The following is a 26,166-nucleotide window of genomic DNA, read 5'->3' on the forward strand; positions in this document are numbered from 1 at the left end:
TTTTCATTATTGAACTCGACAGTAACCGGAATAAATCCTTTACTTTAGACAACTTTTCCGCAGTATGAGACGAGTTGAAGATCGGTATTTTGCCACTGAATATCCCGAAAGTACTGTTTCGCGTCGTATTCGTTAATAACTGTAACAGCTGCGCCGCTGTCTATTTCAAAATGTATTTCCGTATCATTTACCGAAAGCAAAAGGAAGAATTTGTCTCTGTAATTCGCATGCTCTAACGCTAAGATTTCTTCTAGTTGATTATTTGAGGCAACAAGTTTGAAACAAACAGTGTTTAAGTGGCTACGTTTTCCGCAATTGAAACATTGAATGTCGCGACTGAGGGTACATTTATTAGCTAAATGAGGTTTTCCGCATCGATAACATTTAATGGAAGTTTTTGTAATCGCCTTAGAATTAGAGTTAACACGCGCCGACAGTTTTCTAGAATCACGCTTTGAATTGCTATTGCTTTTAAATTTACTTTGAACTTTCTTCCCTGTTTTGAGGTAATCGATGGATGTCGATGTAAGATTGTCCGTCTTCATTTGTTCCGAACTTTTCTCTGAAAGTTCCATGGTAACTGCAGTTTGCACTGCCTCCTCGAAGCTGAGGTCCTTCCTTTCCAATAAGCGTGCCCGGCTCTTCTTGTTCGCGAGACCGAAGACGAATTGATTGCGTAAGGCCGTTTTCAGGTAGTCGCCGAAATTACAGTGAATACTGAGCTTGTGAAAAGCGGCAACGTACTGTTGTACTGATTCACCAGTTTCCTGCTTTCGCTGATGGAACTTGAAGTTTTCCGCAATTTCCAGTGGCGTAGGCTCGTAGAATTCCGCCAGTTTTAATACCAAAGTGTCGTAGGATTGCAAGAATGGGTCGGCAGGATTGAGCCGATCGCAAAGAACGTCAAAGGCTGCCGGTCCAACATAGTGAAGTAAGTAGGGAACCCTTGCATTGTCCACTATGTGGAAGATTAGAAATGCGCCTTGCAGGCGCTGCACCCATCTCCTCCATGAAGTTGTCGCCGGATCAAATGCTTCGATCGCGAAGGAACCAGGTATAGTTGGTTTGGCATTAAAGTCCGGAGGTCTTGTTGGTGTAGCCATGATTAACACTGAACTTGTTAATCTATATTTCTTGAAATTTCACAAAAAGCACAGGATTGAGCGTACTTCAATCCGCCATCCTCGTCGCCAATATTTGTTGTGTACGAGGAGAATAAGAAATTGAGATGACGTTTGTAATCTAGAGCCGTCTTTATTCGTACAATGTTCAGTAACGACTGACTAATCTTAAAGAGCTCGGGGACGGTACGAACGAGAGAAAACTGATACAGGATGAGAGGATGAGTTCGTACCGTGTGCATATCTATGAGTAAGAGAATATAATATGATAGCTGCAAATAATACTAATAATGACAAATCACATAACATAAATATGTTATCTGGAAATTTACTTACAAACGATTTTAAGTAGAGATATTGATTTTAACACTTTTGAATTATAGAAATAAATCATATTGAAATAATTAAAATTCTTCATTTTATTGCTTTACAGTAATTAATTTAATGTAATTGTTAAATATTTTGTTCAAAATGATAATTTTAAAATAATAAATGTTTTCCAAAAGTTCATAAAATTCATTATTTAAAAATTTCAATTGGTAAAAAATAAGGTCAAATTAAAGTACAATTCATAATTTTTAACTATACATTGTACTTAAAATTAAATTGAAAGTGTTTATGGGTTGTTCGAGGATTTTTATGTAACTAAACGTGATTATTTTTTTAATAATTTTTAAAGATCTAAATTTATATTGTAAGTGTTACGTCCGAAGACTGAGATCGAAAAATATTCAGGAAGATCGGAAGGTTATCGATGCGACAGTAAATCTCTAATTGCCGCTGATACAAAAAAAAGACCGTATCGTTGCGGCAAAGGCGCACGTGGCAAAGTTTCGAATTTTAGGTCAACGCCTGAAAGAGGCGCTTTGAAGCCTTTTCTGAAACTTATGCGACCTATGGCCCTTTTTTAATAAAAGAATTAAATCTTATTTATTGGGATAGGGCCGCGCAAGCCTTGAGCGAATAAAAACCCGAGCCAATTGAGAATGAATTATGAATGATTTTATTGAATTTTAAAGGTTTATTACACTTTCACGGTAAATTTAGATTACTATTGTTTTTGTATAATAAATGAAAATGACTGATAATTATAACTTATTTTTGCTGTTTAATAAAATTATGAATTAAATGTTTGTGCATGTTCGCGAGTGTACAATTTTTCGGTAAGAGTAACTTTACATATGGTGTTATTGATGAATGTGTGAATGGCAGTGTGCGTGAGAGTGTCGACAGAGCGGGGCTTGATGAGGAAAATGAGATGGTCTAGGAAAGAGAGATGGAAATTAGTTTGACCCAAAAGAACAATTGCTTATCTCTGCTCGGTTGTTATGATGAAAATAATGAGAGCCTGTTCAAATATAATTTCAGGCAGCTCGTATAAAAATGGGCATGACGGGTAAGGACACGATGGACGAAAATCGGTATGCCTTTCGCTTTGATAACTACACAAAGGAAAAGAATAGCGTGGAAATTGAGATTCGCAATTGTAACATCCTTCATATTTTCGGTTAAGTTAATATTGATAATTTTCGTTTTGAAGGGAACTTGCAGGTAATTCGCAGAATCGCGAATTTGATGGATTATTATCGGGGATGAAGGTAGAAGAATTTTCTTCTGGGTGAGAAACAGTAAATTGTTGTCGCGTTAGCGGGATTGAGAAATCTATATTCGGAAATGAGTGATAATTTTCTGGTTTTGAAGGAGCTTGAGAATTAGAAGGAAACAAATGCGAATCAATATCGAATTGCGGATAGTGTAGGCGTATCTTAAGACTATTTTCCCTATGACGCGCCATGTTTGTTCTCGCGTGAGGGATCAGAAAGTGCAGTGCGTCGTTTTCCTCTCTAGCATATACACCCCTGGACAAAAAGATAGCACATGTGTGATATCATTAAATTTCGATGTGTACAGTTAGAATCCCCGTAAATAGACCAATGGTATATCAACAGGAGCTTATTGTAATATAATATATAACATTGAAACTACGACTTTAGAATTTGTCTTGTATTTATCAACAATTACGGTAAAAGAAGGTCGGCGAAATGATAGCACACCGAACATTTTTTAATGCCTGTTAGTACTTCAAAGTGAATAGACGTACATATATCACAGTATAATTAAATATAGTCTTAAAACAGTATAGTGTTAAAATGGGACGCGGAAAAAAATTAAATAAAACTGAAATAAACACCATTATTGAGTTAAGGAAGCAAAATGTATCCATATCTAAAATTGCCAAGACTGTGCGTAAAAGTAGAAAAGTTATTTATAATTTATTAAAAGACACTAAAAATTACGGTACAAAAAAAAGTACTGGAAGACCTGCTGCAATCAGTGCCCGCGAAAAACGTGCCATCTTACGAGCCGCGTCTAATTCTCTTCTCACGTCACGTGAAATAGCGGAGAAAGCAGGCGTACAAACAAATTTAAGAAATGTCCGTCGTATTTTACAGAGTTCTAAAAATATTAAACGAATGAAGTTAAAGCGAAAACCTGCTTTAACAAAAAAACATAAAGAAAATTGATTAAGTTTCGCAAAAGACCACGTACAGTGGAATAAAAAATGGAGACGTGTTATATTCACCGACGAAAAAAAATTTAATTTAGACGGTCCAGATGGTTTTAATTATTATTATCACGATATTCGGAAAAAAGAAATGACCCAAGTACGACGTCAAATGAGTTGAGGCAGTGTCATGCTCTGGGCAGGCATTGGATATAACGGGAAGACGAATTTAATGTGCATAAATGGCAAAATGAATGCCATTATGTATCGCAATTTAATAGCAGAACAAATTTCCAAGTATTCAAGGACTATTACAAGTGTCAATTTTATTTTTCAGCAGGACAATGCTGCAGTTCATAGAGCAAAAATAATAAATGAATATTTTTCTTCGGAGAATATTTCCGTATTGGATTGGCCAGCGTGCTCCCCCGATTTAAATATTATTGAAAATTGTTGGGGCAAACTTGTCAAAGCTGTGTATAAAGAAAATAGACAATTTGAAAATATTGCCCAGCTGAAAGAGTGTTTAAAAACTGAATGGAACAACTTATCGCAGGAATATATTAAAACTTTATATAAATCATTACCAAAAAGAATGTTAGAAGTTATTGAAAATAAAGGCGGATCAACACATTACTAAATATAATAAAATAATATAATATAATGTAGAGATTTGTAAAATATATACATCAAAATGATAAAGTGTGCTATCATTTCGCCGACCTTCTTTTACTGTAATTGTTGATAAATACAAGACAAATTCTAAAGTCGTAGTTTCAATGTTATATATTATATTACAATAAGCTCCTGTTGATATACCATTGGTCTATTTACGGGGATTCTAATTGTACACATCGAAACTTAATGATAGCACACATGTGCTATCTTTTTGTCCAGGGGTGTATATAGTTTCTGTCCGCCGTTACGGACACATTCAGACTTGAGTTCTCAGTACTCTCAGGGCAGTTTGCCGTAACAGTTAGCTCGTAGCTACCTCGAGATATTTGTACTCCTCAATAATACATATATATATTTTGTTAAATTAAATACTGGAGTGTTGTACTGCTTCCTGCATATTGTAATAGTGGAATTGGCCGAAATGCTGTTTGAGTGAAATCTGGGGCCGTATATGTAATGGTATTTGTAATTAAACGTGAAAGAGTTGTATTAATTAAGTTTTAGTGCGTTGGTGGTCCAGTTGGAACTAATCGCAAATTTTCGGAAGTTTGTTGACGCGTTAAATTCATGCGGTACGACACTTTTTCAGAGAGATATTTAAATGTTGCAAAGTCTTCCCTTTTTTGCAGAGATAATTAAGATTTATATTTTAACTCACTCCTGCTGGTCGAGGTTATCTGAGTTCGGGCGGCTCTGGTTGCTGCTTCCTCTGGGGTGAGTAGCGTCAGTCGGTCAATAGACTCGTACGTTCGGTTCGAATACGTCGGAGATGGTGTCGAATTTCTGACGCCAAGATGTTCCATGAAGTCCCTTGTATCGTCGACGATAATTCTTCCACGATTCGTTCGCGAGGAAATTGGGCAGAGTAACAATGTTAATACTGTGCTTTCTAAATTCGGTAGTGCTTTCTGCCTAAAATTGCGAGATTAATATTGCCAAAAAAATAAAGAGAAAGGGAATTGTTTCATCATCAGATTAGCTATTTGTTCATCTTCCGATTTCTGCTTCTGTTCTAGTTCTGCGTTATTGCTTGAAATTTATGGCACCGGTCTTTTTTGATGCTTCTAACCGTTACTGGACATCTCATTTTTATTATTTCCGCTAGTGATCGTTGCGCAACACCGGCTTGCTTCGGCAATTTCTCTGTATTTTAATTCTATAATATTAGACAAGTTTCGTTTTATTTCTTTATCTAGTTTTATTCCTCTCAAGATTTTCCCATGGCAGAGACATGTTCCCTGTATTCTTTATTCGAGGTAATACAATCAAGAGGTCACGGTAATTGTGCTCTTTTTACTAAACAGAAAGATTTTTCTAATTGCCAGCAGATGCGTTTCCTTATGTTCCGTTTTATGACTTTACTGATCAGCAAAAAGCGTACTGCTCAACCTGTTTACCGTAGTAAATTTGATTTCTTTTTACGACCGAATTATCGGTCGAACGAGATGTCAACTACCGGAATTGTAACGGCTGCTGTTTTTTGTGTAATCTGGGCGGGATATCCCTTGAATATGGAAAAGGGGTTTTCCTTCTAGATGCTTAATAATTTTGATTGGTGTCGCTTCCATTTACTATAGTGTTATTTCTACGTTCGTCAATTCTAAGTTTCATCAAAAGGTATATTAAAGTGGTGTTCGCCTGACAATTAACTTCGGAAAGAACTGGTTTCCGACGTAACATAAGTTTGACTATTTAACTTGGAAACATTTTGTATATTGCAATATATGCAAAGACTATTTAAATTTAATTTTTAATAAAGTTTTACAATTTTGATAGCAAATATTTTGATAGCTGTTATTATTAATGCTTTGATTATAAATAAAATAAAATTAATTTAGTTTTAAAATTATTAAAAAACCTACAAAGTATTTAATATTTTGTATACATATATTTATTAACACGAATATTTTATTGAATTTTATAAAAGGAAAAAGTGTATGAAGAATTATTAGAAATTTATAGCAAAGAAACTGTGCAATCTACACCAATTGAATACAACGATGTGCAATATATGCAATATTTGGAGCGAGTTATTAAGGAAACAATGAGAATTTTTCCACCTGTACCTTTAGTTGGACGGAAAGTAGTGAACAATATAAAATTAGGTTTGTGCATTTTACACAAAGAAGTAAATACGTATTTTTTAATAAGACGTTTATATTTTAAAATAACAATTTAAATTTAAAGATACAAATATAGAATTATTGATTTTTATTTGTAAAATGTCACATGTATATTGATCAAAAAAAAATATTGACAAATAGTGTAACGTTAAACAAATATATTTTTATATTTTAATTAAATTAAATTTTGGTTTATAGCAAATTGGTTTGTTAGGGTTTTAAAAATATTTAAAAAATGTTACTGAAATTTTTCCGCAAAGTCAAATTTAAACAATCGCGATTATTTAAATATTGCAAAGACATGGCCTAAATGTTTGTAAAATATTTATGTAACATTATTGAAAAATTTAATATTTTAAATAAAATAATGCTACAACATTTCAGGAGCATTATGTGCTGAGTGGGAAAAATTACGATTATACGCAAATAATGACATGTATAAAAGAAAAATATTTTGTATTTCATAAATTATATAATTTATCATTATAATTAAAAAAATTTGTTTTAGGAAAAGTAACTTTATTACAAGGTACAAATGTTACCGTAAACATTATTAAATTACATAGAAATGAAAAATATTGGTCAAATCCGTTAACATTTGACCCAGACAGATTTCTTCCAGAAAACATAAAAAATAAATCGTATTGTTATGTGCCTTTTAGTATTGGACCGAGAAATTGTACAGGTAAATATAAATAACTATAAATAAATTATATAATATTAATAAAAAATTTTTTATATAATATATTTTATATAATAATTGTCCAAATTACAGGTATGAAATATGCAATGATATCTATGAAAGTTATTTTAGCCACAATGGTACGAACATTTGTTTTTAAAGTAAAAAAAAGCATTGACTTAAAAGAAATAAAACTAAAATCTGATTTAACCTTAACTGTTGAAAAGCCTTTAAAAGTTATAATAGAGAAACGATACACTTAACAAAATAATGTATGTAAGAGAATATAAAGTAATAATAAATATAAAGTAAATTATATTTTCCATAACATTATGCATATATAAATGAAACATAATATTATGATGGTAAATAATTTTAATTTAAAACTTTTATCGATGTGTAACTAGTATAATAGTTCAATAAAATTTATTTTGGAAAAACTTTAAAAAGTTAGCAATGTGGCCCTAGGCCACTAAAACATTCAGACCCCGCGCCGCGACTAACACCGATCGCCCGGAGGTATCGCGCGGACACCGGCCATATTTAATTACTAATTACGCGGGCCGACCAGCCGCCCGCGGCGTGTAGCGCGGATCACCGGACCGCGTGACATGGGCCGCCCAACCGCCCACACCGCGCACCGCCACCGACCGCTCGGGAGTGGGAGGTCCCCCACTCTCGGGCCCACGGGTATATAAACTGCCTCGTACGCAGACGAGGCACCTTTTCCTCGCTGGAGAGCACTCCAGCATCCGACCCTCCAGGTCTTGGGCGCTCCCAAGACTTCCTCGACCGGGCTCACCCGGCTTCGATACCGCTACCTCCAGGACTCGGGCGCTCCCGAGCCTGTCCTCGACCGGGCTCACCCGGCCTTCGATACCGCTACCTCCAGGACTCGGGCGCTCCCGAGCCTGTCCTCGACCGGGCTCACCCGGCCTTCGATACCGCTACCTCCAGGACTCGGGCGCTCCCGAGCCTGTCCTCGACCGGGCTCACCCGGCCTTCGATACCCCTGCCTCCAGGACTCGGGCGCTCCCGAGCCTGTCCTCGACCGGGCTCACCCGGCCTTCTATACCGCTGCCTCCAGGACTCGGGCGCTCCCGAGCCTGTCCTCGACCGGGCTCACCCGGCCTTCGATACCGCTACCCCCAGGACTCGGGCGCTCCCGAGCCTGTCCTCGACCGGGCTCACCCGGCCTTCATTGCCGTTAACTTCCCCCCAGGACACAGGCTCCCTTGAGCTTCCTTCCGTCCGAACGCTCGCGGATCTCCCTCGCCACAGTCCGAGCGGTCTCCCCGGATTCCGCGCCGCAAACTCACGCGCCGCGGAAATCGTGCAACCGCCACGGCCCGAACGGCCTACTATGTGACCGGCGCCGCCGACTCGCGACCGCGGAACCTGTCCGACCGTCTCGGCCCGAAAGGCCTATCTTGTACAGCGTGCCGTCGACTCGCGACCGCGTAATCTGTCCGACCGTCTCGGCCTGAAAGGCCTATCTTGTACAGCGTGCCGTCGACTCGCGACCGCGTAATCTGTCCGACCGTCTCGGCCTGAAAGGCCTATCTTGTACAGCGTGCCGTCGACTCGCGACCGCGTAATCTGTCCGACCGTCTCGGCCTGAAAGGCCTATCTTGTACAGCGTGCCGTCGACTCGCGACCGCGTAATCTGTCCGACCGTCTCGGCCTGAAAGGCCTATCTTGTACAGCGTGCCGTCGACTCGCGACCGCGTAACCCGACCGATCGTCCCGGCCTGAACAGCCTATCTGGTACATCGTGCCGTCGACTCGCGACCGCGTGCCTCCGACCGAACGCCACGACTCGGGGCGTTTGTTACGCCCCACGTCGCCGACCCGCAAGCACGTCGCTCCGTTCGGAGCGATACCGTTCAGAGGATTTGCATCACCCGTTGCGCCGCCGCCTCTCGACCGCGTGACCCCCCCCCAGACGCGGGGCCCACCCTGGATCAGCGTAAAGACGGCTCGCGGCCGTATACCGCCACCCTCAAGGCGTAACACCGATCGATCCGAGAATTCAAGGCTGGCCGTGGACCGTTCCACCGAGCAGCTAGAATATTTCTGTTACTTTCTGCGTTACTCGAGCATTTAGTTTTCTTTGTATTATAGGTTTATATTTATGTTGCCATTAACCTTATAGTTTATAATAAAGTATCATTTATGTTCTTTTTCCACGTTTAATCACGTCTCACTTCTTACTCGTACCTTGGTTCCCGGCGAGCTTTCCTCCGATAAAATTACCGCGTTACAGCAATAAAATGTTTAATTCTTTAACGGGATACATCGCGGACCTCCGCTTCGCTTTTAATTCATAACATTCTCCCCCTCTTTTTTCTCCTTTCACAATCTTTGAAATAACTACTTTTACTACAAAAAATTACTTCCAAAAAAATTACTCTAATATATACATTACTGTCAATACTACAATTATATTACCGCTGAAAGAGGAGAGAGAGAGAGAGAGAAAGAGGAAGGGAGGGAGGGAGGGAGAGAGGGAGGAGAGAGAGAGGAGAGAGAGAGGGAGAGAGAGAGAGAGAGAGAGAGAGAGAGAGAGAGATATCTTCTTAAACTTCAATTTTTCATTCTCACAGTTCTTCTTTTATTTCATCTCACATCCATAACTTATTTTCTATCCATCATTTCATGTATTTCTTTTTTTACTAATTTACTTTTTCTCTGTGCTCTCTCTGCTTTTATTCTAATTTACCACTATATTTTTTTCTTCCTTTCTATCACATCATCTGCGATCAACTTTTTCTTTTCCTTTAACTTCGCTTTTCCTCTAAAAACTTCTCATTCAAACTTCTGAATCTAGCCCACACCATACCTACGCCTTCTTTATTAACCGATCCTACTTTTCTCACTTTTTTATTTTTACTTCAGCCCCTGTCACTTTTATGTAAATTGCGAACTACTTGGGCTTGTAATAAATGTAGAAAAAATATGTAATATATTGTATCGCATATTCATAAAATATATATTGTGACGTGGCGGTTTTTGCTGTTTCGTCGCAGCTCTCCGCGGCCGTCACAAAGCGCAGCGGCGCCGGACAAACCGCGGTAGCGAGGAGAGTGGAAAGGGGTCGCGGGAATTTCCGCAGGGTCTTAATTTTTTTGGAGGCAGTAATTAACGATCGCACTTTGGTTGGTTCTGTGGCTATCGTATTTTATCGAGACTACGGACCATCTTGGCCAGGTGAGGAGCGAGGGTAGCGAACCATACGCGGAGGCGCGAACGTCCGGAGAAAAAGATAACAGGATACAGGCCGGGATGGGAGGCTACCCACCCCGAGAACCTTGGAAAAGATCTGCCGTCTACGCATCTTGGCGCCGAAAATAACCTGCGAGGAAATTGAAGCAACCGCGGACTATCCGAAGCTTGCGCCAACCTGTTAGTACCGATAGGGCTTTAGGAGGGCAGCTGCTCCCGCGGGAAATCGGCAGCGCGCGGAAAAATCCGCGAGACACGAGAGTGGGGATACGCCGGGCCTCGTGCCGAAAATTCGCGCGGTTCTTGCTCTCTTCCGTGTGGACACGCGAGCTAAGCAGACGACAATACGTAGAGCGATAAGCGAACCATAGCCTGAGCGTGAGAGTGAGAGCAAGCGACCAAACGACGGGGAGAGAGAGCGAAAGCGCAAGAGCGAGGACCGTGCGAGGCCCAAGAGGCATTTTATCGGTGAGTTCTTCCATCCACCTTGCGGAATAATTATTTTGTGAAGCCCTCCGCTTTCCGGGGAGACCGTCGCGGATTCAGGCGATACCCGGCCACATAGAACGGGCACGCGGGCCCGTTAGATTGCTTGGACTTAACATTAGAGAGTGGCCGCCGACGGGCGTCTGAATGCCGGTGGCGGGACCCCGCGGGGAACAACGGAGCGAATAACTTGCGTTTAGTAACTGTACTATTTGTGAGGTTCTCGTGAGTCGCGTCCGCACGGAGAGACCTTGGCAGCGGCCGAGACCAGGAAAGAAATCTTGCGATCTCGTTAACAACAGACGACCGTACGCGGAGATTCTTGAGTGCTGTAACGTCCCGCGAAAACACGCCGCGTGCAAGGGAGGCGCGTGGCCGGCACCACAACAGTCAGGGCCGACGCGAGAGTTACGAAAAAGCGAGATCGAAATAAACTAATTGTTAGCGATTTAGTATGGTTAATTTGACGACACGAGCGAGGTAGTTCCACGGCGCTCGAGCATTTATCTTTACTTTTCGTTATTTTATATAATTCTGTTTTTTATTATTATTATTTTATATTCCGTAATAAACGACTTACTTGTTCATTCGATTTTTGGGTGTCGCGTAAAACTTATTTTGTGTCGTCGTGTCCATCCGTCCGAAAATTCCGCCCGTTATACCTCGCCGCTCTCCGTTCAGATGAGCTAGCCCCCGCGCGTGACGGCAGTTTGAGTTTACGGTTAATTATTGGGAAAAGAGAATTAATTCGCGAATAAAATCGGCACGGCTGGGCCCGTGCCTGGCGCCCAAAACTATATCGCTGTGTAGTCACGCCATCCCGCGACGGGATACGGCTGAGGAACCGCGACCCCTCCTTCCTCCCTAACTCTCGTGTCACGGCGGTGTACGGATTTTCCGTCCGTGCCCGGCCTTCTCTTTTTGATCGCGACTTTCCTCCGCGAGGAGGAAAATATAAATCGTGACAATATACAGGGTGTCCAAGACATAACAAAGGATACTGGGAGGATAGATAGAATTGATTGAGACAAGTAGAAAAGTCCTGTACCATTTTTCAAAATTCTCAACCGTTATTGAGAAAAAAATTAAAATAATAAATTGTATAGGCGTAAGAGCGACAAGGATGCTGCGCGTGAATGAGCGTGACAGGCGACGGCGCCATTTCTAGCGATTCGCCTGTCGCGCTCACTCACGCGCAGCATCCTCGTCGTTTTTACGCCTATACAGAGTGTCCCATACCTCATGACCCACCCGGGAGACATAGTTAGTTCTAATTATTTTGAACAAGAAAGTCCTATACCGTTTTTTAATTTGCGCGTTTATTTGCGTGAAATCCACGTTTTAAATTTATTATATCCGACCGAGAGCGAGACGATGCGACAACGCGCGAGCGAGCGGTGCGGCGATACGCGAGGCGTGGTTAAAGACATCACGCGAGCGAGACGATGCGACGACGCGCGAGTGACACGATGCGATTGTACTTAAATTCGCTCGCACGTCTTCGCATCGTGTCACTCGCACGTCGTCGCATCGTCTCGCTCGCGTGATGCCTTTAACCACGCCTCGCGTATCGCCGCACTGCTCGCTCGCGCTTCGTCGCATCGTCTCGCTCTCGGTCGAATATAATAAATTTTCAAACGTTGATTTCTCGTAAATAAACGCCCAAATTAAAAATGGTATGGGACTTTTGTTCGAAATAATTAAAACTACCTATGTCTCCCGGGTGGGTCATGAGGTATAGGACACCCTGTATTATATTAAAAGTAACCATTATACGATATTAAACAGTGACAAAGTCGTGGAGGCTATTATATTATATTAACAATGTTGCACTGTAGCCGAGTGCACAGGGTCTATTTTTCGGAACTAAGTTAGAACAAAATTGGGAGCATGGTTGTACATTGGAAATAAACACTCTTTAGCTAAACAAGCTTACTACTAACTTTATTTATTTAAACCTCGTCATGGTACAATGATGGTTAATTCAAAAATGAAAACGCCTGACGTAGATCATAATTACTTTCTTCGTGAAAAATGCGCTGACACGCGCTGTGGAGTTGATGTTAGCTTATCGTTAGTCCGTTGCAAGTTATCGGTGATTAAAAAAATGTATAGTGTTTGTAAAAACATGTTTTAAAGCCATTTCAAAACGATTTTTTCTGTGTAAAAATTGTTATGTCTCCGATTTTACAGTTTCTTGTTTTGACGCGCAATTTAAACAAGTACCCGAAAAAGGAATAAACCATTATCTGTTGGCAGAAAAAAATTAACAATTGAATAATAAAATCTTGAAATTCAAAACCTTTTAGAAGGAGTAAAAGTGCAAGGGACTGAAAAATAAATACAGGCATCAAAAATACAGATATTGAAAAATAAAATAAAACGAAAACGACCAGCAGCCTGTAGTAATTGAAATAAATCTACGATCGAACATCATAAAGAACTAGTAAAATCATTAGACTCGTGATCGTAACGTGCGCATTCGATATCTTATAAAAATTAAGAAGCGGATGTAGAGCTATTGCGAGGGTTAAGAATCACAAATAATAAAACAATAAAATAAGAAACCTTGCACATGAAAACCAAACTGGAAGGACCGCAGATAAAATTTTTATTTGTTTTAAAACATCTTGAAAATCAAGCTTTTGAAGGTGGAGCCATAAATAAATGTTAATAACGAACTCCAATAGATGATGGGACGCCTTCATTATACCAATAGGTAGACATAGATTTAAGAAATTTTGAAAGGGTGAAGAAAACAAAGTAACTAATAAAAATCTAAATTACCGAAAACGCAGGAAACTTAGAGTCATCCACCCTCTTTGGTAAAACTATATAAAGCGAAACTTTGCGAGATCTAGTGCTTTGTTTTGCCTTGGCACTACATCAATCATAGTACGCGAGTGAGTTTTACACTACACCGATGGAAGGAAGTGAACAAATTCCACCTATTCACAAGAGACAGAACCGAAGATCAATCAATAGTAAGTTAGCTACAATCACTTTCTTCATCCCCATCGAATTAACTTCACTAAAGCCACGATCCGGTAATAATTAAATTAAATTAATTAGTGAATCCCCGAAAATTGCGCGGAGTAAAGTCGCGAAGAGACCGAAGAACAAGGAGAGTAAGGTGGAGGCGGGAAATTTTGCATACTATATCGCTGGACTGCATTATAAACCAAGCTAGTAAAAAAAATCGGTAGCTGCTTATTGAAGCAATTAATCCGCTCTTCAGCGAGGATCATTTCGATTCGAAAGAATTCTCTGGTTCAGAAACAACCGTACAGCTCTCTCTCGCTTCCCAGCCATTCGCAGAAATTTCCGAAAAGGCAAAACCATTAGGCCCCTCTTACACACCGCCAAGTAAAAAAGAGAACCGCAAGCCCACTCTCCGATTTCCTGCGGTTATTCCCCCGACTCTCGCTCACTATTTTATTTTAAACACCAGATATCGAGGAGAGTCCCGGTGGCTCATGTTTCTCCCGTCATCCTACCCCTATTATACGGAAGAGATGTCTAAAAATATTTATATATTGGGTCCAAGGCTTTATCATCTCCATAATTTTAGGGTGGTCGCAAGGGCCTTACCTCCCACCACACCTCTTTTAATTGTGGAGGAAGGAGCTTTTTTCCATTCAAAGCGGATAAGAGTTTTTTCCACAAGCTTATCCAAGAGATACTACCTTCTCTCCTTTTCGGCTACCTCAATTATTAAAATAAGTTTTAGATTTTAGTAGTTTTATATTTATACTCTTGTTACGTCAGGGATAGTATTTTAAGAGTTTGTTAACCGCTTCTCGGATGCTTAGGAAAAAGCTCGAGAGCAGATAGAGAGAAGGAAAAGATTTGGGGAGTGACGTAACAGCCGATCCTTGCGTGGCACGTGTTTAGAGGTGCCATGCGTAAACGCGCTAGGAATGGGTTCGAATCGGTAACGAGGTGGAGCTAGCGCGTTATCTTGGTTCTTTTTAGGGAAGGAAATTTAATTCTTATTCCCTGGGACAGAACCGGAGGTGATTTTTCGCAACAAAGGATATTAGGGTTAAATTGAAATAACTAATTCTAGGTTCTCAATAATGTAAGTCGATGAATTTAATATTAATTAAGTACAATTTTGGAATATAAAAACAAATTAAATAAATTTAAAGAAATAATAATAAAAAAATAAAAAGGAATAGGCCTTAACAAAAGATACATTCTAAACATATTTTAAGGAAAAGAAAAAAAAACGCGATAATTACTTTAAGCGTAAAGAAAAGAAATTAAATGTTAACAAATATGAGTGTATGCGTATATACAATGTGGTAGGAATGTGTATGATTTTCGTAGTGTTACTCCAGGTCAATCTCTATTATTTCAGAGATCTGGGCTGTCGACCTCGGAAATACTCGGTCAATGAGCCTGATTGGAGCTAAAAAGGGGTGTTCCACCCCGGAATAATAGATGAGGATATTTTGATCAGGAGACGCCCCACTGGCCTCTCTCCTGATCTCCTCAGGATCAAAATAGTCAGGGTCTTTGGTAAAGGCCCTTTCTGGGACAGGATCCGTCCATGGAGTGCAGGTCCTCCGGAAGAGCTCGAGGAGAGGATCAGCGACCGCTCTCGGTTCCTCTTGCTCCCCGAGGAACTTCACACTTGGGGCGGGAGAAGGGAAATGTTCCGGGCTGTCTGGCTCTTGCCAAGAGACGGTCTCGTCCTCAGCAAGAAAGCCGACCTCCTCGGGTTCCCCAGGATAAAGAATTGGTGACGGGATGGGAGAAGAGCAGCTCCAGGAGAAGGTTCGGTGGAATTTAGAGATATGTCGGGAGTGTAGGAGGGAGGAGTAGGGCGGAACTGCTCCGACTCAGGCTCGGATGAAGTCGGAGTTCTTGATCGCCGTGGTGGTGTTTGAGGCAGGGAGTTTTCTTCGGTTTCCGAATCCTCGCCGTTAAACGGCGAGTTGGGAGGAGCGGAAGGAAGAGGCGACCATGGCTGCTCTGATCTTCGTTTCGGAGGATCGTCTATGTCTACCTTTGGCGCCGCCGCGAACAAGAATTGTACGAAGAAACTCCGTACTAGCTCTCGTAATTCTCTAATCTTCTGGTTCCTCCGCGCTCGACTTTTCTTAATGAAACGTAGGTTGCTAGATTTCACTAAAAGGTATCAATTTAAAATTGAGTTAACGAAAGAATTATAGAGGGAAAATGTTAGGGCATCACGTCGCATTCTTTCTTCCGGATCTCTCCATACATCACTTTAGAGATTTTTCCAGTTTCTCTGACCGGATGGAGCCTCACTCAAATTAAGGTTTCGATAGCCACCATTTACTGGCGGCATTTCGCAACCTCTGACAAAAGGAAACCCGCTAACCAAGTCGAGTCATTGGAGAACTCGAAGGACTCTAGAGAGATGTCGAATTTTTGAAATGCGAACGGCACCCTGACAATACCCTCGTTATTCATTTCGGAGATATATAGAATTTTTAGAATTTTAGTGGAACCGTTTTGAAGGGGAGGAAAAAATAAGGGTTAAATAAATGATGAGACTTACTTCTTGCCGACTTTGATTATCTCGGAGGAGTCCTTGATAGCCTCTTATTTCACAAGGTTCACAAGGTTTCACAAGTCACTTATTTTGCTTTAAAGAGAAATTATTTGTTCTGATATAGTCCAGAGACTGAATGAGAGCGAGTCCCGCCGAAACGCGCGGTTTTATAACCTCGGAAAAGGGGAGGACTAGTGCCGGATTTTCATTTTTGAAAAAGTCAGTGTTCTTATTTGTCAGCCGTGTCCCTCCACTTTTCCTTTTTCTTAATTATTGGTCACTCAGATCTCATCCCTTCTCTGATTTTCTTAAGCTCTAGTTTTCGCCCTTAGATTTTTAATTCGTGGTGAGGAGTTCCCGATATCTATTGGCCCGAGAGAAAAAATTTGATCATACCAAACTCCGCCCGCATGGCTTCGCCTTTTAACCTTCCAGAATATTATCATTAACAGTTGGGAGAAAATTCTTAAGGGCTCCTTTTCGTTATCGCCGGGTTGCGTTTATTTATGGGATCCGGTCGCGTGTCATATTCTTACGATCGCAGGACTTTCGCGCCTTTGTTTTGCTTATACCTTGGACTGGACGAAGTGCTTCACCAAGGCTCAGAACAAACTTATCAGTAGGAAAGATATGTGATAAAGGATACTGTTGTAACCCGAAACGTATTACAACAGTAAGATTAAGTAAGTAGCACGGAATAAGATCTCGCAACATAATTGAAAGAAATCCTTATCGGCAACCCACTTAAATTGAAAGACTGAATAAATAAATATCATAAGAATAAAAAGTTGCAAGACCTTATTACCGAGAATAACAGATTACATTGCCCTAGTAACCAAGTTACGATAATACAATCCGTTGACATCGATAAAACGCCCGAGTTAAATACCCGCGGACCGACAGCGGCGAGCAGTTGCTAATCACCTCACGTTCGTAACGTGAGATCTGTCGCGTGCCGGTCAAGATAGACACCTCGATGAGACAAGGCCCCGCGATTACACAGTAGAGTGGAGCGTGGGCAAGTGACAAGTAAAAAGAATTAAGTGTATTAATACAGGTGATATATACAGGGTGTCCGGTATAAGATGTCCTTCCCGTAAACCATGGGTAGATGGAAAAAATACAAGTCGAAAAGTCCAATACCATTTTCCGAAATTCATAATAGTTACCGAGTAAGAACGTCACAAAGCTTTAGCAAAAAGCGCGGAGAAGGGGGCGCAAGAGGCGGGGTGCGCGGGCGGTAAGGAGAGAAAGTAGAGGCAAGCTCCGCGCGACTACTGTCGCGCGGTGAGGGGAGGCGGGGCTAACGCGTGGTGAGACGGAAAGGCTTTCCGGGGGAAAGCGGGTATCAAAACGAGCGTTATATCCGTATATTCTTCCGGACTGTATTGCATTTTTAAGTCTCTCACAACGTGCATTTGAGATGACGAGCAATATTATGGACAGACGAGTCCACATTTACACCAAAAGGTGTATTAAACTCTAGGAATCGTTTATACTGGTCGGACGAAAATTCACACGTCGTTCGGCAAACCGCATTTCAGTACCGCTGGTCAATTAACGTATGAGCAGGCGTCGTTGGAGATAAAATAGTAAGAATAAAAGAAGGAAAAGAATATTTTTTTCATAATTAAAATATTTTTATTTTCTAGATTGGTCCGTATTTTTTCCCTCCACGATTAACTGCAAATATTTACAAACGTTTTATTGAGACGGATTTACCGATTTTATTAGAAGACGTGCCTCTTGCAATAAGGCAACAAATCGTGTATCAACACGACGGAGCACCCGCGCATTCGGCACGAATAGTGCGCGAGGTATTAAACGCACGTTTTCCCGATCGGTGGATGGGTCGCGGTGGTCCGATTGCTTGGTCGCCTCGATTACCCGATTTAAATGTGTTAAATTTTTTTATATGGGGCTACATAAAAAATGAAGTGGAAAATTATCGAGAAGCTGCTGTAGAAGAGGTTCGTGAAGCCATCGTTGCGGCTTTTCAAAATATCCCTGCAGATATGGTGCAACGTGCAACACGAGATGTAGTTCGAAGGGCCCGATTCTGTGTACAACACAGAGGAGGGCATTTCGAACAATTGTTACATTAATAACAATATGTTTTAAAAGTGGACTAGGCTTACCGGGGATACCACTATAAAAAAAACGCACCATGCTATCTACCGCAAGGTGGTGAGGAAATGATAGCGCATCATTTCCCTAACATTAACGTCCTCGGCTCTTAAAATCATTTAAAGCGGTATATATATATATATTGTGACGTGGCGGCTTTAGCTGCTTCGGTGCAGCTCCCCGCGGCCGTCACAAAAGCGCAGTGGCGCTAAGGAAGTCGCGGGAGAGACGAGAGCGGGGAGGGGTCGCGGAAGCCTCCAGGGGTTTTCTTTTTGGTTAGTGGCGAAACCGAGAGTAATGATCGCGATTTTTGGATAATGTTATTACCGTATGTTGCCGAGATGCCGACTATCCTCGCCGAGAGGAGCGGGCCATAGGCGGGGGCGCCAACTTCCGGAAGAAGGGGTGACCGGATACGGGCCCAGGATGGCAGGCCACCCATCCCGAGAACCGTGGAGGAGGCTTGTCGCCTGCACATTTCCACGCCGAAAACCACCTGCGGGAGAATTGTTGCGACAACGGACGATCCGAAACCCGCGCCAACCGGCTAGTGCCGATAGGGCTCTGTGAGGGCAGCGGCTTACGCGGGAAATCGGCAACGTAGCGCGGAAAAATCCGCGAAGCGCGAGAGTGGGGATGCGCCGGGCCTCGTGCCGAAAATTCGCGCGGTCCTCGCTCTCTTCCGTGCGGACCGGCAACCAAGGCGGGCGATAGAAAAAGCGATAGTGAGGGCAATAGTGATAGGAGCGAGCGAGCGGAAGCGAGACCGAGATAGGGGAGACGAGAGGAGCGAGAGAGCGAGGACGACGCAAGAGCCGGGACGCACATTTCGGTGAGATCGTCCACCCGCACTGCGGAATTGTTATATTGTAAGGCCCTCCGCCTCCCGGGGAGACTGACGCGGCTTTAGACGACACCCGGCCACATAGAACAGGCACGCGGGCCTGTTAATTTTCCTCGGTGGATCGTTGTCGTGAGGCTAGGATTTAACGTTAGAAAGTGGCAATCTACGGGCGTCTGAAGGCCGGTTGGCGGGACCCCGCGGGAGACACCGACCCGATTTATTTGCGCTAACCATTGTAATAATTTGAGAGACTGTCGTACCCCGCGTCCACACGGAGAGCCCTCGGCAGCGGCCGAGGTCGGGAACTGAAACCCAGCGAGCTCGCGGACGACAGGCGAGTTTTCGCGTAGAGTCTTTCGTGTCGCGGAGTCCCGTAGAGGCACGTCGCGTGCAGGGGAGACGCGTGGCCGGCACCACAACATCCAGGGCCGACGCGAGAAGATCTCACTCTCGTGCGCTTACTTTAATTTTTGTTATATTTTTTTTTATATATTTGTTTGTTCCGTTGAACACAATAAACGGATCCTCTGTTTATGGTCGTGTCCGCGCACGCCTTATTTTGTGTCGTCGTTCCCGTTTGTCCGAGAATTCCGCGCGCTATACCCCGCCCCTCTCCGTTCGAATGGGCTAGCCCCCGCGCGTAACGGCGATTCGAATTCGGTAGGAATTGTCGAGGACCGGATAACTAGTCCGAGATAAAAATCGGCACGGCAGAGCCCGTGCCTGGTGCCCAAAAATCGTGTTCATGCGAGATTCCGCCGTCCCGCGCCGGAATACGGCCGAGGTACCGCGACCCCTCCTCCCTCCCTACCCCTCGTGGCACGTCGGTGCACGGATTTTTCGTCCGTGCACGGTCGTCCCTTTTTGCTCACGACTCTCTCCTCCGGGAGGAGAGAATAAAAATTATCGTGACAATATATATATATATATATATATATAATAAAAAATAAATTAATTGTGATGTCATTGAGTAAACTAATAAGGAATATATTTTCTGCAGTTTAATAATTAAGATATTGCATTTTACTTTTCTATATGTACAAACGTTAGGTTATTTGCGGATAATTTTCATTTTAGGTTATGATATTATAACAGTGAAATGTACAAGGAAAAAATATAAAATAATAAAACAAAATTTATGTCAGCATATTTCTTATAGATAGCGATTTATGTGAAACACAGTAAGCCAAATAAGAAGAAAAAAACGGTAATACATAAAGAGCAGTAACTGGTTAGGCATATTATAATTATAATTAGATTCAATGTTGTACAGCAGACGGTTTAATTTAAAATTTTACATAAAATCAATACGTCTTTATTACAGATATAATAAAAAGAAATATATGTAACCAAAAAGCTTTCATCAAATGACAAAAGTCGCTGCGTGTTGTACGACTACAAAAAAACGTACTTTAAAATAAACGAAACAAAATAACATTTATATACAATTGTAATCGACAAACAATAACAAAAGTAATTTTAACGGGAAAACCATTAACATAGAGTCGAGACACATTAGCGTTCGTTCAACATCACGTACTTTCTGCAAGTTTATATAGCGAGACAGCGTTTAAATGTACAAAGAGTAACACATTCCGAGGTCTTATTTTTTAAATAAAAGATTTTTTTACATAAGCCTTAGATTACAACTTTGTCAAAAAAAGATTTAAGCTCTAAGCCGTAATAAATGTGAGCAATTGTATGAGAATTCCAAGAGAATAATCTAATGTGATAGGTTAGTTTTTCACGACTTAGAGCGTAAATCCTTTGAAAGCAACTTTGTAGACCAGTACTGAAAATATTGTCGTGGGTGAACTAGGGTCTTCTAATCCTCGTATAGGTTTCGTATGATACGTTGCATATGGGACAACGATTATCTTTTAAACTTTCAATACATGAAAGGCAACAAGCCAAATGACCACAAGGTACGAAAGCATGTGTGCGCTCGTCTGTAAGGCATACTGTGCATGTGTCTGAAGAATTATTTGATTTACTTTGAATATTCGTTGCATTCCAGTCTACAGGATGAAAAGGTAAATTTTCTGTCTCGGGAGTATCATCCAAATAACTGTAGTCATCTTCCGGGATTAGATATATATCTTCGTCATATATCACGTCTTCCGTAATTTCCTCTACTTGTTCCTCATTTGTTTCGTTTTCTGAAATTTCGTGTATGTCTTCTTCATCTGTTTCGTTTTCCGAAATTTCGTGTATGTCCTCTTCAATTGTTTCGTCTTCCGAGATTTCGTGTATGTTCTCTTCATTTGTTTCGTCTTCCGAGATTTCGTGTATGTCCTTTTCATTTGTTTCGTCTTCCGAGATTTCGTGTATATCCTCTCCATCTGTTTCGTCTTCCAAGATTTCGTGTATGTTCTCTTCATGTGTTTCTATATCTATAAAGAAAGTAAATAGAATTTTAGTAGTATACGCACACATACATGCTAGAAGTCAAAGTTAAATTTATTATATAAATTTTAATTGTACAGTACCTTGTATTGTAGTACGATTATTTTCTGACTGATCTGTTTCAGGTGTTGTGTCATTATTTTGCGTATTTGAGGCATTTTCTTCATTGGTATCTGAACAAAAGTTTTAATATGTATTATTTTATAGTTAATAAAGTATACATGCGGCAGAATAATTATTTTACATTTTGTAAAAAAAGGTAAAAATGTAATGTGTTATTAATGTCTCACATATTACCTGCACTTGATTCGGACACTATTTGTATTTGTTGTGTGTTTACATTTCTAAGCGTTTGCGTATATCCGCGTCTGCTTAGTCTTTCTAAAATAAGAAATTAATTTTATAAATATCATATGTTTTTAATATAAAATATGTTAAAGTAAGGTAGTGTAAATTATTAGTTGAAGATGGTTCGGCTACATGATCGGAAAACAGTGTTAAATCCGTAATATGAATATCGCTTATCAATTCTGCATCTAGAAAAAAATAGCTGTTATATATTTAAAAATTAAATATATTTGTTTAATTACTATAGCAATGCAAATATTATTACTAATAACAATAAATGACTTTTTATCTCTAATCAATTTGTAAAATTGTATCATGCACGTTATACAATCATATGTATAAATTGTTATATATTTATAACGTTTGTACATTTTTACCTTCTATTAATGCCATATGTTCTATTTGAGAGATAGTGTTTTTGCTAAACATTAATAAAAATTCTCTTAATGACAATCTGAAAGATTAAAGAAGCTAAAAATTAAGAGTACAAATAAATTTTTTTAACATAAAACTATTTTAATTTTCAGCATTTACCTGTTATTAGCTAAATCTTCTTGCGCATTTATTATTTTCCTGTCAAATTCTATAGTAGTCCTTTTGCGAGGTCGTCTAGGTCTAACACCATTATTCAAACGATGTAAATCTAATTTTTGGTCAATAATAACATGTGTTAATTTATCTAAAAAAGAAATAATAGACCATTATTTAATCAGTATAAATAAACTGAACAGTGAAAAGTTTGACAAATTAAATTAATACATATTTATGTAATATATAAATGTAAATTCTTATTGTATTATAAAGCATACATAATGTTTTTAATTTAATATTAAAAAATATGCTACTGTACATTACCTAGGAATGTCCAGATATTAATATTTTTTGTTCCTGATTTCTGCGCAACAATATTGTGAAAACTTTCCACTATGTTGTTGGTCCGTACAGGACAACGGTAGGTACTAACTTTTGATGCCATATTTAACTAAGTAAGTCTTAAATATGACATAAATTGTAAAATTTCTGGATATTCGTTTAACAATTTGTCAGCTTCAGTTTGTATTATAAGTAAAGCTTCTTGGAACATGTCTGGTGGTAGTAATGGTAATGTCATAGTCATAGACAGAACGATTTTTGGTACATTTGAAAAACGAAGTTTTCGCCATTTACGCAGTACAGCCTGAAAACCATGTGCATTTAATTCATTATACAGCTACTTTTATATTGTAGCTTACACTATATATTTAAATTTATGTTAAAAACGGTATAACTACCTGATTGAAATGAAACCAACATCCAGTTAGATTTGCCGTAGGGAATTTCTTACTTAAAGATTGTACTGCAGCCGTTTCAAAATCACTCATTATAAATTTAACATTTTGTTCAAGTTGTGGTGCAAGTTGTACAATTTTGTTCCACAAAGCATCATATAAAGCTGTTGTACGTACATCACATAACATATAAACTGTTGCAATACCCTGGAAAAATTAAAATATTAATACTTCTTAGCTATAGATGCTTTAAAAAGTTGCAAAAACATCTCACCGTATTCATATGTCGTATGTGTATAGTGTATAGTTGCGTGATATGAGGCACTCGTGGTAGAACCTTAAAATAGTGAAATTGATTTTAATTACATTCAACATTTCTCAATATTTGGGCGTTCTTAAATTTTTATGAAACATCTTATATTGACGTGAGAGTTATACGTGCAAATATCGAAATACGTGTAGTATAGGTCTAATTTTTCATGAGTGCGTTAATGTAATTTTAATTCAAAACAAAACATGAATTTTTATCAGCATTCAAATGTATGATTAGAAGTAAGAGCGTACTAAAGAAGTTTTTATCGTACGACGTTCAAATTATTAGTACAAGATGTTCGGCAAAACTCATCGTAACAAATATATTTTAATTACATTTTGTAACATAAGGACGTATAAAAGAACCTTTGTAAGTCGTTATTGGAATAATATCATGTTTTATTAAATATAAGATATTACACCGTTTAAAAATATCATATTTCACGATTTTTTGTATTCATGGATCATAAATATTATACACTTTGTGCCGAATTTTTTATCGTTATCTATGTAATAGTGATATTGGCTTGCGACACTTTTGCAAACAACCTATACACCGCAATAAAGACATTTTAACTTAACGGTTATGAAAACATAAAGTTCAACATTGTATACACTAAGTCATAATAATTATAGTTGTTTTATAATTGTCGCAATTTATTAAAAATTACTCGCATAATAACTTATGATTAATCTATATGTTTTACTTCTTTTTTTTCCTCTCTTTTTAATTATATATTATTTTTATATCACTCTATATCTTCATACAATAAATAATCATACAACATGAAGCAACAGTATTATCTTATTTGCTATTAAATTATACTAAAATTTTAGAAAATTAAACTTTAATAAAAATAAAATATTTTACGTTGAGATATGTTTTATTTACAGAAAAAGAACAATTACTGAAAGTCTTGCAATTTCCTGTTACCTACTTATAGTGCATAAACTTCTATTTAATGTTACATAATTATTCTTTACCATTTTTCGCGAAATCCTTACTCGTTCACGCATATACGTGTCCACGTGTAAGCAAAGTATATGAAACATACAAAAGTGTATTATAAATGTTATTATAATTACAAAACCAAAGTAGAGATGTACTTACAGAAAAAGTACCATCCACAAATATTTCAGTTGTCAAAGATAAGGCTTTCAATAAATCATTCGTTAAAAAAATAATTCCTGTTTTTCCATCGGCTGTAACTATGGTTTTCTTACGAATATTTTGCATAATGTTAGAGCTTTCCAGAGCATCATATAATGACGTTAACGTATGAGATATAGATGGCTGATTTTTCGTACGTTCACGATGCAAAATACATCTTGTACTTGGAAAACTTAAATATTGTGCTGCACCTGAATTGCTGGAAAATTGTATTGTAAACATAAGTATTACAATATTAATATAAAAAGCAATAAAAATACTAACATCGGTAGAAAATTAATTTGTGCAGAAACATAATAAACTATAATAAACATACCGATTAATTAATAATTGTGAATGAACTAGAAACTTAAAAATCAAAAACAATTATAAATAATATAAATTACAAAAAACTAAAAACAGAGTTGGTTTTCATAATTAAAAAATAATTTATAACTGGATATTGAATGTTATCAATATATACAACATATCAGTCACTAAATAATACAGTTTTGTAAATATCAAATCATTAAAACACCGTAATAAAATATCAAATACGGCATTACCTTCTACATACAGTATCAAAGATTTCCTTTAATCCCATAGAAGTTTCACGAGCAAGCTTTAGCATTTTTTTCTTCATTTTATTTTGTTCTTTGATAAACGGTAATTTGGAATGATTATGCTCCTTCACAACTTTTACATTATTATCTTGAACGACGACACAACCTGAACATTTTGTTGACTTTCGTGAATTGCATCGATAAACATTGTCATAGCGTCCATCCAAACAGTACAAATAATTATCGTACACATAATTGTAAGTTCCGCTTTTTTTTCCAGAAATAACTTTCATCTGAAACAAATCAAGTTTATAAGTCTTAAGCTTACTAAATATTTCATGTTCCTAAAAATCAGTTAATAAATCCCTAGACTTATTGCAATATAAGATAAAAAACATTCAACTATATTCATAGAGCATCTTCTTACAAGTGCCTAAAACAAACCAATCATTAAAACTTATTTTGTATACAAAGCAAAATGATTAATTGTTATTTTCAATTTATAAATCAAATCATATCTAGGGCACAGGCATATCATATACGTCAGAACAACAAATTATTTTAAGAATTCTTTAAATAAACTAACTCAACACAAAAAATATTTTGTTAACCGTGTACAATTACTTACATGGTTTAGTTTAATCTATATATATCATTATGCAGCAAAAAAAAAATTCTTTTTAAGAAAAGTAATCGGTTACTTACGTTAATTAACGGTCAGCATTGATAGGAAGCAGAAATAGTATAAGTATGGCGAGGTACAAGAATACCGTAAGGCAGTAATATAATCTGTTTTCTAT

The 26,166-nt window shown here is 39.0% G+C and overlaps 3 protein-coding genes across 3 annotated transcripts; all 3 read right to left on the bottom strand.

Annotated features, from left to right (window-relative positions):
* Positions 1–44: 44 nt before the first annotated feature.
* Positions 45–1,103, bottom strand: LOC139106152 (uncharacterized). The gene has a single exon (XM_070662713.1). The coding sequence runs from the start codon at positions 1,101–1,103 to the stop codon at positions 45–47; it is 1,059 nt and encodes a 352-aa protein (XP_070518814.1).
* Positions 1,104–15,155: 14,052 nt separating this feature from the next.
* LOC139106153 (cyclic nucleotide-gated channel beta-1-like) lies at positions 15,156–23,049 on the bottom strand. The gene is made up of 8 exons (XM_070662714.1): positions 22,929–23,049; positions 22,608–22,752; positions 22,451–22,527; positions 22,023–22,106; positions 21,809–21,898; positions 21,314–21,712; positions 15,669–15,957; positions 15,156–15,591 (listed from the first exon to the last, which is right to left on the bottom strand). Exons 1-8 carry the CDS (start codon positions 23,047–23,049, stop codon positions 15,156–15,158), a joined length of 1,641 nt encoding a protein of 546 aa, XP_070518815.1.
* On the bottom strand, positions 22,933–25,939 carry LOC139106154 (uncharacterized). The gene is made up of 4 exons (XM_070662715.1): positions 25,370–25,939; positions 24,765–25,098; positions 23,616–23,678; positions 22,933–23,548 (listed from the first exon to the last, which is right to left on the bottom strand). Exons 1-4 carry the CDS (start codon positions 25,657–25,659, stop codon positions 23,321–23,323), a joined length of 915 nt encoding a protein of 304 aa, XP_070518816.1. The 5' UTR covers positions 25,660–25,939; the 3' UTR covers positions 22,933–23,320.
* Between the last annotated feature and the right edge of the window lie 227 nt (positions 25,940–26,166).

Source organism: Cardiocondyla obscurior, linkage group LG10, assembly GCF_019399895.1.
Source record: "Cardiocondyla obscurior isolate alpha-2009 linkage group LG10, Cobs3.1, whole genome shotgun sequence".
Classification (NCBI taxonomy): Eukaryota; Metazoa; Arthropoda; class Insecta; order Hymenoptera; family Formicidae; genus Cardiocondyla; species Cardiocondyla obscurior.